This window comes from Carassius gibelio, chromosome B24 (genome assembly GCF_023724105.1).
Source record: "Carassius gibelio isolate Cgi1373 ecotype wild population from Czech Republic chromosome B24, carGib1.2-hapl.c, whole genome shotgun sequence".
In the NCBI taxonomy this organism is placed as follows: domain Eukaryota; kingdom Metazoa; phylum Chordata; class Actinopteri; order Cypriniformes; family Cyprinidae; genus Carassius; species Carassius gibelio.
In genome coordinates this window covers 10,382,833-10,395,775 of record NC_068419.1, presented here as the reverse complement: position 1 = coordinate 10,395,775, position 12,943 = coordinate 10,382,833, and the positions used below count along the sequence as shown (strand labels likewise).

At 36.5% G+C, this 12,943-nt stretch overlaps 1 protein-coding gene across 2 annotated transcripts; it reads right to left on the bottom strand.

The window, feature by feature from the left end:
• Nucleotides 1–224: 224 nt before the first annotated feature.
• Nucleotides 225–12,499, bottom strand: qtrt2 (queuine tRNA-ribosyltransferase accessory subunit 2). 2 transcript variants are annotated; one of them, XM_052595420.1, is made up of 9 exons: nucleotides 12,345–12,499; nucleotides 11,963–12,208; nucleotides 11,380–11,435; nucleotides 9,373–9,449; nucleotides 8,946–9,155; nucleotides 5,571–5,770; nucleotides 3,953–4,122; nucleotides 1,713–1,809; nucleotides 225–890 (listed from the first exon to the last, which is right to left on the bottom strand). In XM_052595420.1, exons 2-9 carry the CDS (start codon nucleotides 12,160–12,162, stop codon nucleotides 653–655), a joined length of 1,248 nt encoding a protein of 415 aa, XP_052451380.1. In that variant the 5' UTR covers nucleotides 12,163–12,208; nucleotides 12,345–12,499; the 3' UTR covers nucleotides 225–652. The 2 variants fall into 2 exon arrangements, with proteins under 2 accessions (XP_052451380.1, XP_052451381.1); XM_052595421.1 differs by lacking the exon at nucleotides 12,345–12,499 and having other exon boundaries at nucleotides 11,963–12,252.
• Between the last annotated feature and the right edge of the window lie 444 nt (nucleotides 12,500–12,943).

Here is a 12,943-nt window from a genome sequence, read left to right as displayed (position 1 = left end):
CATATTGTGAAAATAGTCAAAACTAAAAGGTTTATAGTTGTGCATTTATTGTAAAATTATATTTATATATATGTGAATAGGAATGTGTACATCGGACAAAATCTATTCAATTAAGTCAAAAAGCTAGATTTGCATTGTGGTATAAAATAAAATGTCTAAAATGTAATGTTAATCTTCAAACTTAAAAATTGTTAATTAAATCTAAACAGTGTACACAATAATAATAATGTGCATTAATAAATATTTATTACCATTATTATAGGGAAAAAAATTGCAGCACTTTCTAATAATAAACAAAGCAGCAGGTGGTAACTTTTCAGGGATTTATAAAGAGAATCTGAGCAAGTGCTGCTCTTTAAAAAAGTAATTTTACCATTATTAATGCTCCATCCAAGTGAAACTGTTCTCTGATGGAGCAGACGGCATATTTAAAATCCAAAAGCGAACTCTGAGATGAACCCTGGGTATCTTAAAAGGTTTACTGTGTCACTCACATTAGCACTTTTTGTCTGATATTTCGCATGGCAAGAACACATGCATCAGAATCCTGCTTTATATTCATGAAACACATCATCTGAAATCAAAGCCGTAAGTATGCTCTGATGTAGGTGTTCTTTTGTTCGTTCTTTTTTCCTGAAGTCCTTCAATCATTTCAATCACCTTCTCTGCAATGGAGGACTCTGTTTTTAAAGTCCTGCAGACGATCGCTGGTTATTGCCTCCCGGAGCGCTTTGAAGAAGCCAAGGTAATGCGCCATGTTGTGTAGCATGAGTAAAACACCGCCGAGCAGCTCGTTGGTCACCAGTAAATGATGAACATATGCTCTCATATGCTTTTTACAGCAGTAGCAGCTGCAGCCCTCCACAAGTGGGCGGAAATCATCTTGATACCTGAAAGTCAAACACAGTGTTATGAGGCTAATTGTCACACCAGGGTATGTTTAATGGAATTCAATTTAAGCGCTTTTAAGTGCAAAATCTAAAAATTATTTCATGGACAAATTAATAAAATAAATATTGAAATGTACACATATACATTTACATAAAAAGCATGTTTTGTTTATTGATGATATTTGTTTGTGATATCACAGATGTTCTGCAGCTTAAATTATTGTTATTTTTAATAGATTTATGCATCTACTTGTTTTATTTTTTGTTATAAGCACCCATAATATGCACCTAACAAAAACTGTTTCAAATATTTAATTCAAAAACTAAAATCCAGTTAAATAAATAAAAGGCATGTTTTCCACAAAATAAATCCATGGATGAAAAAAATCCTATTAAAATGTACAAATATATCAATGGCTGTAGAGAAACAGTAATATTGATGTGTTCAAATTCTTTTATTCAGTATAAATGCAATAGATCATTACTCCTGCCGATGTATACAGAACGCTTTTATATGGCACTGGTTTGAATCATGGGTGTCGGGGTTGGAAAATCTTTTTGTTTAACATCCTTCATCGCTCCTTTGACCACTAATCTGATCTGACTCTAGTGATAAAGGCAATATTATGAAAATGCACTCAGAAGCGAGTATGAATTACTGACATATTGCATTTATTTATCCTCATATCTAAGCTGAGGTGATTGAGATCATAAAAGATGTGCTGGAATGCATTATACTCTAATCTGAGATGAGCAAATTGATACACACAGTTATATGAGGGGTGAAAGGATATGTCCTTGTCTCCCTCTATACATACAAACCTTTTATCTTTGAGGTTCATTTCATAAAGTGTCATATTTTCATCTCCATTTGAGTTTAGCTTCTTGACAGCGGGCATCTCCCCATTGAATTCCAACACTGTTTCAAACAGATAAAACATGATTAAACATTCAGCACTGCTTTACATACAGTTGTGGACTTATTAGCCCCTTAGTAAAAATTATCAAACGAGAACATAGCTCTGAAGTGCAGCAAATGATTGTTGAGCTACAAAATAGAAAGTGGCTATCAGAAAATAGCTAAAATAGCCAAAGAAGGTTGCAAAAGGTACTGAATAAAAAGGAGGCAAAAAAAAAAAAAAACTTTTGTATGGGTCAAAATTATTGATTTTTATTTTATGCCAAAAAACATTAGGATATCAAGTAAAGATCATGTTCCATGAAGATATTTTGTAAATTTCCTACCATAAATATCTAAAAATTGTATTAATATGCATTGCTAAGAACTTCATTTGGACAACTTCAAAGGTGATTTTCTCAATATTTGGATTTTTTTTTTTTTTTCAAATAGTTGTCTCTCTGCCAAATATTGTCCGATCCTAACAAACCTTACATCAAATGGAAAGTATATATATATTTCTAAAGACTAATCATGTGATTTCAACATGGGGTGGCTCACATTAGATTACCCACTACATGTAAAATAAATAGGCTACTTAATAAATTAATAGGCTATTGATATGAAAGAGTTAATTACATGTGAGAGTAAATAATTTAACATTTTTCAAAATACAGTTTTACACCTAAAATGACTGAGTGCATGTTTAATTGTAAAGACTGTGCAGAAAACCCCTGTATAGAGTAGAACCTGCAGTGCCAGAAGGCGGCAGATCAGGGTGAAGCTACAGCTAGTCTCCCTGGAGAGCTCTCTAATTGGCTGAGGGGATAATTCTTTCTTTCCTGATTCGGCAAGTGCCTGTCCTGAACTCTATTACCATCCTAACACATCGATTAGCTTCTTCTGCACACCAAACAGCCTGAATCAATTATTAATGCCTGATAGTGAATTTTTTATGTCTCTTCGTGTGATCCAGATACTTTGCAGACATACGCAGGGGTCTCTATTCTCACAGAAAAGCTTTTGATAGTAAAAACCAACATTAAAATATGAGACACGATAATGAGGTTTGGCTTCATACATGTTCTTGCTGAATTTGAAGAAGCAAGATTGATTCCCAGGGCTCTGGTTCTGTTCGAAACAAGCCAGTTATTTAATTTGACTGGGGCTTGAACAAACACACACTCTCTTGAAGACTTTATTATTTAAACTCACACTTAATTATCTGAATCAACCAGCAGAAGCACAGCCCCACTTCCACCGAGCCATGCTGAGAAAAACAGCCCCACATGCTGCTCATTGTTTCTGCTGGCAGTGAACGGGTAGCTGACACTTTAAATACAACATTACTAATTCATATTATTGTGCTGAACAGCTCCTTTATAAATCACAAGATGAATCTGAAACAGCCTTCCTTCAAAATTAAAGATTCAGAGTTAAAATAACACACAATACCCTGTGTGTGTAGTAAGCAAAGTGTACGTGCGTTTTGCACCCGCCTATAGGCGCAAATTACTAACGTGCTCTTTAAATAAAGAAAAAACACTGTTCAAGACTTTAGACCAGGTTTGAGTTGGTCTATTTTCAGTTCCTCAACACAGCAACACGCCAACAATGCACCTGAACACACCTCTTTTTTTAGATTAGCACACCCATGGGCGCACAATCAGTTGAAATTGCATTTGCTATTTAAACAACGTGGCACAGGACGGGAAAATGAGAACTGTGTCAGGCTGAAACTAGCAAAAACACCTGCGACGCACCTTGTGTCGGGTGTACGATAGGGCCTTTTTTTTTTTTATTAAACAAACGACACAATTAAAAACAAAATATCTGAGTAAAATATTTTATACATCAGGCTTTTATAGAGAGGAGAATATGGAAGTCACACTCAAGGAGAAAAAAAAAAGTCCCAAACTGGGCAAAAATATGTAATATTGTAAAGTTGATGTTTATATAACCAAAACAATTATGAAATTCTGATAGTCAATGTAAATAAACAAATCTGGATCACAGTATACCACTACTTACATAAAATGCATAAAAATAAATATTAGTTGTCTATATATATATATATATATATACACACAGTGGGATTTATATAGGGTTAAGAAAGTGTAGGAAACATATCTTTTCAATAGTATAGCTAAGGGCTTGTGCACACCTGTAGGGGTTGATGAACCTGCCGTCTCAGGGTCAGGGTCAATGATGAAGTTAAAGGAGAGTGCACAGCCTCGCTCCGTCACCTGGAAGGGGAAGAAGCTCTCGAACAGGTCCACTCCTGCTTCAACACAGCTGATGACCTCATCAGGACGGCCAACCCCCAGCACCAACCTGACACAGATGGAAAAGCTCAATATCAATGTACTGCACATTCAGGCTTAAACTTGGACAAAAGGACAAACGATAGGAGTCAAATGCTTTTTTTTTTTTTTCTTATTGGGAGTTATTATTTAAAGGTTAACTGTAAAGGTTAATTAAAAGTCATAGTTGTCTCTGCATGTAAAGCTAAGATAGGAAAACATATTAAACACTGAATAAATAACACTTCAGCCAGCCTGTAACATCTCATTCTAAGGCTTTAGATCTCACAATACATTTTTTTTGTACTTAAGACAAAACCATTAATACAAAACCAGTGAATCTGCAGGTTTTTTGTGCAGTCTCTATACTGCATTTCAATGGAGATCCAAAAGCTATCTCAAACAGATCAACAAACACAAACTGTTTTTAAGGTTAGAAGTTTGGATATTTGCACAAAGCAAAATGAGGAGCACTAGCACATTCTGACAGTACAAACAGACAAACACACATTCATGTTGGGGGTGGTACTTTGTTTTTCATGTTCAACAAGGCTAATTTACTGTAATATTGTGAAATAGTTATTAATTTAAAATAATTTTTCTATTTTAATACATTTTAAAGTTTCATTTGTTCCTCTGATGCAATGCAAAGCTGTATTCTCATTACTCGTCTTCAGTGTTACGTGATCATTCAGAAATCATTTTAATAAGCTGATTTGCTGCTCAAGCAATATTTCTTATCATTAATGTTGATATCAGTTTAATATTTTTGTGGAAGCCATTATATATTTTCAATATTCTTTGATGAATAGAAAGTTCAAAATAACAGCATTTATTTTGAAACAGAAATCTTTCATAAGATCACTTTCGATGAATTTAATGCATCCTTGCTGAAAAAAAGAACTTTTGAACTAAACATAGCAGCGTGAAAATACATAGTGTAACAAAAGCATAAAACTACAGCACAGAAACATCTTGTCCTGCTATAAACACCTAAATTATGTATCCTGTCCTCCAGCCCTTCTGCTTCACAAACTTCTCCATCTCCAGTTATTTGTGACCTGAGATACACCCAAGGGAAATGTCGGTTTCTAACAAGACTATAAAGCCCAGTGGGAAGCATCCCTCTTAAGACCCCACAAGGACGCTTCCAAATCCACACTGCTTTACTTCCTGCCATTGTCTCTGTGTGATTCTGTAACCTCCTAGTCAACCTCAAAGAGAGGGAGATCAGAAAAATCAATCATTACACCACAAGGAACTCAAGATGAAGTCTGTTCCTAAAACCTTTCTAACCCCAGCACTTCCAGTTCCCGGGAAGGGATGAGGTGGTTGCTATGGGCTGCTGGTGGAATGGAGTGTTGCTATGGCTGCTGAAAATCAGAGAGTAATAAGTTGAGGAAAATCTAGCCACTTACTCTCCAACTGAAGAATAGTCTGAGTCTGAGAGTTAGAAATTTAAATAGATGCCTTTTTTACCTGGGTTTTTCTTGGGGAAGCTCTGCAGATGCCGCTTTAATCAACTGAACCCTCACATCCTGGTCCATGGCAGCAGAATGAAATCCATCCAGGACAAATCCACCCACAGGACGCTTGGCAGTCTCTCGTGCCGACCGGAGCCTCTCCTCCAAAATGTCTCCACCCTCCACAACTCCAAATATCTCAGCCCGTTTTAATCCCTGTAAACAATTCATGTATTTATTTAAATATATTTCCATATTTTACCCATCAAGACCAACAGAATATTTAATTAAAACGATTGTTCTGACAATTTTAAATACACCTTGTTTATGAAAATTGGCCATTGACGTTTTTAAGAAACTGTATTTGCCTGTAACATTTATACTCAACTTACCCTCTCCTTAGGCTCACTAGGGGCAAGTTGTGCCAAGAAATACATTTTTAAAAAGCAGTTTATTTTACATCCAAAGTGATTGTTCCTGAGGATACACCACATCCTGAAATTTATGTAGGACCCATTACTAGCTGGGTTTCCATGCAAAGTTGCGATTTTAACTTGTGCACAAAAATAGAATGTTCCCTAAAACATTTGCCAAAACAAGGAACATGTTACTTGTTTCCGATGCAGAAAAGCTAGTTCATGCATTCATGACCTCTAGACTGGATTATTGTAATGCACTTCTAGGTGGTTGTCCTGCATCCTCAATAAACAAGCTACATGTAGTCCAAAATGCAGCAGCTAGAGTCCTTACCAGGTCAAGAAAATATGATCATATTACCCCAGTTTTACAGTCTCTTCACTGGCTACCCATTACATTACGTACAGTATCAATTACAAAATATTACTACTATATTTCATGCATACTGAGTTTTTTACACTGTTAAAGAGTTGGATTCCCATGCTAAACATGGACAAAGTTTCAAAAACTAAGTCATACGTTTGAAGGAGTATTTCTGTTCCAAAAATACTCCTTCCGGTTTGTCACAAGTTTCGGAAAGTTGTTTTCGAGTATGGCTCTGTGTAACGTTAGATGGAGCGGAATTTCCTTATATGGGTCCTGAGGGCACTTCTGCCGGAAGAGCGCGCGCTCCCGTATAGCAGAGCACTGAGAGCACAACAGGCATTCACTGATCAGAGCGAGAGCGTCGCGAAATGTCACAAAAGGAGTGTGTTTTTGGTTGCCAGGGCAAGACAACCCTGCACAGATTACCTAAAGAGAAACAGCATTAAGGGACCAGTGGATGGAGTTTATTTTTACAGAGCATCAACGGAGTTGTGCAAGTGTTTGTTCCCTGCATTTCGAAGATGCTTGTTTTACAAACAAGACCCAGTTTGAGCGCCGGATTTGCACATCGTTTATTTCTTGAGGATAATGCAGTCCCAACGAAAAAGGGTCACAATCGTGTGTTGGAACCGCAGGCGGTGAGTAAAACTGCTTCAAATATCTCTGTGTTGTTAACTTAGCTATCGGCGTGTAAGCACATCAAGTAAACAACATGCGATGTTGTCATCAAACTGCATTTTCCACATGTACAGCTTAAAAAAAAAAAAAAAAAAAAAAAAAAAAAAAAAAAGACGACAAAGTGGAACTCATTTTCCATAACCGCTAAGCAAATATATGCAGTTTCAGTACATACCACACAGAGACGCTGTTGTTGCTGCTGCTGCTCTTGTTAAATTTCAGCCTCTGGATCTGATTCTGGATCATAAATATACACTGAATCTGACTGTTAGCCATGGTTTGTTTTGGTTGGTTTTGTCCTCACGTAATGTCACAGCTTCCAAACGCTCTCAATGCAAAAGCCTACCAATGCTCGTGATTCTTTAGCTCCGCCCACACGTCACACCTCCAGCCACTCGTGTTTTTCCGGGAAAAATCGGTACAGACTATCTTTCTCTTATGAATATAATAAAACGAAAGACTTTTTGGAGTTATGAAGGATGCAGTACTACTCTATAGGTACTCAAGATTAACAGGATATTGAGTGAAAACGAGCATTTCACCCCCCCTTTAAGGCCTTTTTACAGTCTAGCTCCTGCGTACCTAACTAGTTTCAATCACGCTACAATCCATCACGCTCTGTAAATTCGCAAAACTCTAAACTCTTGGTAGTAGCTAGAATAGCAAAGTCCACTAAAGGTGGTAGAGCTTTTCCGCATTTGGCTGCCAAATGCTCGATTAACCTTCCTCATTGCATTCGGCATTCAGACACGGTCTATCTGTTTAAAACTAGATTAAAGACACATCTTTTTAGCCAAGCATTCACATAATGTATCTCCTAACTTTGTACCTCAGCTACATCTGATCAAATGCACATTTTCTTTTGCTTTGTTGAAACAGCAGCTATGCTAATTTTATCTCTATTTGCTTCTCTGTTTCTGCCATTGGACTTGCATCCTGAGGCAACAAGGAATTACACAAGCTTCAGTCTGGATCCAACCCTTGCAAAGATCTGAGATGACCTGAGAAGAGATGATGCCAACCATGGAACAACACATAAAACTGCTACATTTTGCTTAATCGCAATATTTAATCGCATCATATAATCATTGCAGTTAATTCACTGCATTCATTGGAGTTAATTGTGTTCACTGTCTGATTACGTATAACAAACGAATGCAGATGCCTACTATTTGGGAACGCTGTCAAGTCAGACTTTGCTTGGGCATTTCAGACAGACCTTAACATTTCAGATGCTTCACGCAAAGTCACATTACTTTTTTTTTGATGTGCATGGAGGAATTTATTCAGCAAATCCATTTCCATCTCCCATTATTTCCTTTAACCCTTTCTCTCACAAGACAAAAACCAACTCCCGTGAACGTAAAAACATTTTTGGGAATTAAGGCATTTCCATGATTAGTTTCTGATGAGATACTTCAATTGGGCACTAAAACAGGGTGACGGAAACATAAACTGTTATGTGCTCACATTAAATTAAAATTAAATAAAATTTAAAATTTAAATTACATTTATGCATTTAGCAGACACTTTTATCCAAAGCAACTTACAGTGCATTCAGGCTATCAATATTTACATATCATGTGTTCCCGGGGAATTGAACCCCCAACCTTGCGCTTGATAACGCAGTGCTCTACCAATTGAGTTACAGGAACACTTTAAACACACTAAGTAACTCACCTCACTTTCCTATGTCAAAATCTAATTTTTTCATAAAATCTCAGAATCTAAAATAAAGACAGATTCAATTTAGAAAACTCTTCAAAAGAAGTTGTTTAGAAGAATCTTTTTGTACATTACGTCTGCTGTTCTAGCTGGCAGTTGCGCCCTGAATAGTATAAAATATGACCATTTGTCATTTTTATGGGAAATGTATCCTGCAGGCACTAACCGGTTAAACCAGTACTGAGTCTGTGTTTTTGTGTAGTACCTGAGATTTCTGGTGCAACACCAGACATTCATCCAGATGGGCCAGAGTCCTGTCCACTGCCTTACGGACTCTCTTGCGAGAGGTACCGGCCTGCCAGGTCTCTCCGTCTGCCATGCTCTGATAACAGTCCGGCTGAATAGCTGCCTGAATCGCCATGAACCGAGCCACTGTCAGCTCTATCCTTCCCCCACTGCCCCACACCGACACGGTCTGTTAAACCACACACACAACCATTAAATCCCTCACAATTAACAGTAAAGGGATTGCACAGCTTCAAAGGACACAAAAACACTCTGTAAGCCACACCGCATCAGTTGAAAACCAATGAGATTTTACTAAATTGCCTATTTGTAATGATTTAATGGAATCCGAGTCAGTGTCAGTGACAAAAGAGGCTGAAAACAATCATTCGACACAGTTCTCTAACCTTGTTGGTGACGTGACCGGCAGGGCTGGAGTTCGCAGAATCATGCAGAGAGCTGAAAACCACAGTATCATGAAGACCTGCAGAGAAATAGCTTATCAGACGTCTACTGTTACTTGCACAACTCAAGAAGCTACTTCTAATAAAAAAAAACAAAAAAAACATCTTGTGTACAAATGTAAAACACAGCATATGACAAACTGCAAAATACACATGTATTATTCATCCATTTACTAAATCCTCAACAGCAATAGAATGCATAAGAACAGTTCAAATCAATCATTAACAAAACTGTTTACTGGAGAAATAAACAACCAAGAGCTCAACTAATTATTCTGAAGATATAAAAATGCATTCATATGGAGATTGGGACAAACTGGAGCACTGATGAGTGTCGTCGATGGCGAAACTGTACATTTGCATAGCTTGAAGTAATACCCAACTGTAGATTAGACGAACATGAATATTTAAGATATGAACATGAAGAGGAATCTAAATTTGGTGGTATGGAATAAATCTGGTGGAAATGATGGAGGTGAACTTCAGTGACCAACATTATAATGTACAATAATTTTCTTTTTGTAATTATCCAAATGGAGAGCTAGCAGCTGCCTCAAGTCACCCTTTGAAATGTCTTCACGGTCACACATCTTAATATCGTGAATGCAATTACCTTTCTCATTTATGGTTGGATTGCTGAAGGCAACGACTGAAACAGTGCCCTTCTTTTCGTTACGGTTGCAAAATGAAAACTGAAAACTCATTTTACGAAAAAGCATCTGAAGTATGCATCTAAGCATGAATGCATAATTATTTATAAACAGTCACTTAGTAGTCAGCGATGGAGGGAGAGAATCTGAAAACATGCCTTCTGAACTAAAACTGAACACCCCTACTGGTAAATTTAGATTGGTTGAAAGATAAAACACTTTCAGTTTCACCTTCAAGATCATTTTAATTATTCAAAATTTCTAGTACTGTAAGCAAGAGAGAGATCAATTTATCAAGTCCTTCAATTCTCAAAGCTTGTGCAGGATCAACCTCTAGCCAATTACATTTATTTTTAAATTGGGATCATCTTCAAAAGTGCAATACTTTCTTCCACAGTCTCAGCTCCAGAACCTCTTTGGCCATTTATAATCCACTTGATGTGTGAATTTTCTAATAGAACTGTGTGAACTGCTTCAAGATCTATTAGCCAACTGAGAAAATGTTTACACCCACACTGCTGGATAGAAATTACTTCCAATGCTTTGAAAATAGCAGAGGAGCAACAAAGATGATCTTTTCAACGACTGACTTTTCAATGATCTTGAACAAACTACCAGTGACGGTATGTTTTTTTAATAGAATCTGTTATCATTTCTTTTCATCTCAATAGCAGTTCCTGGACTTTAATTAAATGATTTAATTCTTCTATATCTGGCCGAGAACCACAAAACATTTTGCATCAATCACCTGAGCTGTAAATACCATGTGACTACTTACTTTAGATCCACAGGAAATGACAACAGTGGCAAAAGCTCCAAACTTTTCATTAAAATGGAGATTCACCAATGGCAAGATGGGATTGTAACAAAAATTGGCTGACTTTGCAGTAGAAACTCTCTTTTTAAATCAGTGCTACATGACTGGAGAAAACAAAGGGGCCTCAAAATCCTGGGGTATCATTTATAAAATGTTGCACAGAAACCATCCTAAATGTAATCATTTACAATCATCTCTCAAATATGCGTCTAGTGGTTCATAGAATGAACGTCCGCATAGAAAACGCGCGTATGCCTCTCTTTCAGATGTGAAATCTATGAATCCCAAATTATCTTGAACTGAATGGTTTCAGCTCTCTGCCTTGTAAACGACTCCTAATTAATGTCATTAACACATAAAAGATCACCAGTCATTGTCCAAATCCTTTAATTTAGAACAGCAAGCTGCAAGAACAAATGTCTGAAGAAATTTTTAACCAAGATAGCAGATAACAATAAGTTAGTAAATGAGTGAAATGCTAACCTGCAAACTTTAGGACACCCTCTTTGAATTCCTCCAGAACCTCCAGATGCTCTGCACTGAAAAAGAAAAAGTGCTAATATCAAATAAATAATTAAAAATAAAAATAACTCAAACCTTTTCCTACTTTGATCTATTTTAATTTTTGTTGTCGCTTATAATACTTTTAATAATTTTATTTTTATTTACACTACTGGTCAAGAGTTTACTGTATTTTTGGTCTAAGTACGGTAGGTGAGAATAAAAATCTTCTTTCAACAACAAAAAAGGTTACTTTTCCAAACTGTTTATCAGTATACGCATAAAATACCTATCAGGACCTCAAGGTCACTTCAGAAATAACAAGACAAAAATCTAATAAATTAATAATCATATAGACTTATATCCACTGTGAATGTTGTGAAAACTTTCACATTAAATTTTGTGAACTGAGATCTGTCAGCAAATTATGCCATTTTACAGACCCACGTTTTTATTTAGAAACACTTGCCAAACATTCTCTGTATATAGTATATAAGTATAATAATGTAGGTATATTTAATATAATATATAAGTATATATAATATAGGTATAGCTAGATTCTTACAGGCTATCCACTGACACCTGAGTGACTGATGGGAGGTCTCTCAAAGTATGTAATGTGTCCTGAGTCAGATGAGGAACTGTTGCACAGCGAGTGTACAGAAGACATCCGGGCACCTCCAGGGAATGCTGTCCTGAATTTCCCAGTCCAGTCAAACGTCCCAGGCGACATCCTTGTACCACTCGAGACAGTTCCAGTTTCATCCCACTTGTAGAGCTGTAACCTCCTAAATGTGAACGTTTCTCAGATCTAGAAGAAATGACAGCTCGTCACTTGCAGAAACAACATTCACCTCTTTATTCTCCCGGTTTCCAGAGGGATATAAGTAGTGTTTGAGATGCACACGTGCACCTATGAATGAAATAGAAGACATTGGTTTACCAACCTGAATTTATCTACGAGCACAGTATGCCGTGAAAACTTGTTAGCAGTGAATAATAATTGAAAAAAAAGTCATTCGATAATAAATTTTGCTGCTCAGAAAGCAGGGCATGTGCTAACTTCAGGTCGCAGAAATACTTCGTAGCGCTTCGACTCGGGTCTCACATTTACGACGTCATAACATTTCAGCGCACTGAGCTTGGATTTTTAAATATGCTACATACGACTGCATTGTTTGTTATTTAATGCAATTTAATTATTTAAGTAATGTTTTCTTTTGTAGATGGTTTATTTTATTCTGTGCTTAAGCTCCGAAAATTAACTTGTACACCAGGGTGCATTCAAATCAAGGTTACTACAGTTAACTAACTATTCAATTAAATATTAAAACATTGAAATTTAGCTGTAGTTCATTATGCAATAATAAATATAACAAATTTATATATATTCAATTCATAAAATCCCTCCCTAATATTGAAATGGTAGAAGCAATGTGTCTTTAGATTTACTCTAAAAATAATGTATTAAATCTGAAAGTTACATAATTATGTCTGTTTCCTTCGACACGTCACCAGGACAATACAGGTGTGATGCAGACAAGTC

Excerpts from the sequence above, each read along its gene's own strand:
- qtrt2 (XM_052595420.1), bottom strand. The coding sequence starts at position 12,162 with ATGAAACTGGAACTGTCTCGAGTGGTACAAGGATGTCGCCTGGGACGT. Across the intron at positions 5,771-8,945 it reads TGTTGCACCAGAAATCTCAG|GGATTAAAACGGGCTGAGAT; the intron begins GTACTACACAAA and ends AATTGTTTACAG. Across the intron at positions 891-1,712 it reads ATGAACCTCAAAGATAAAAG|GTATCAAGATGATTTCCGCC; the intron begins GTTTGTATGTAT and ends TTTGACTTTCAG.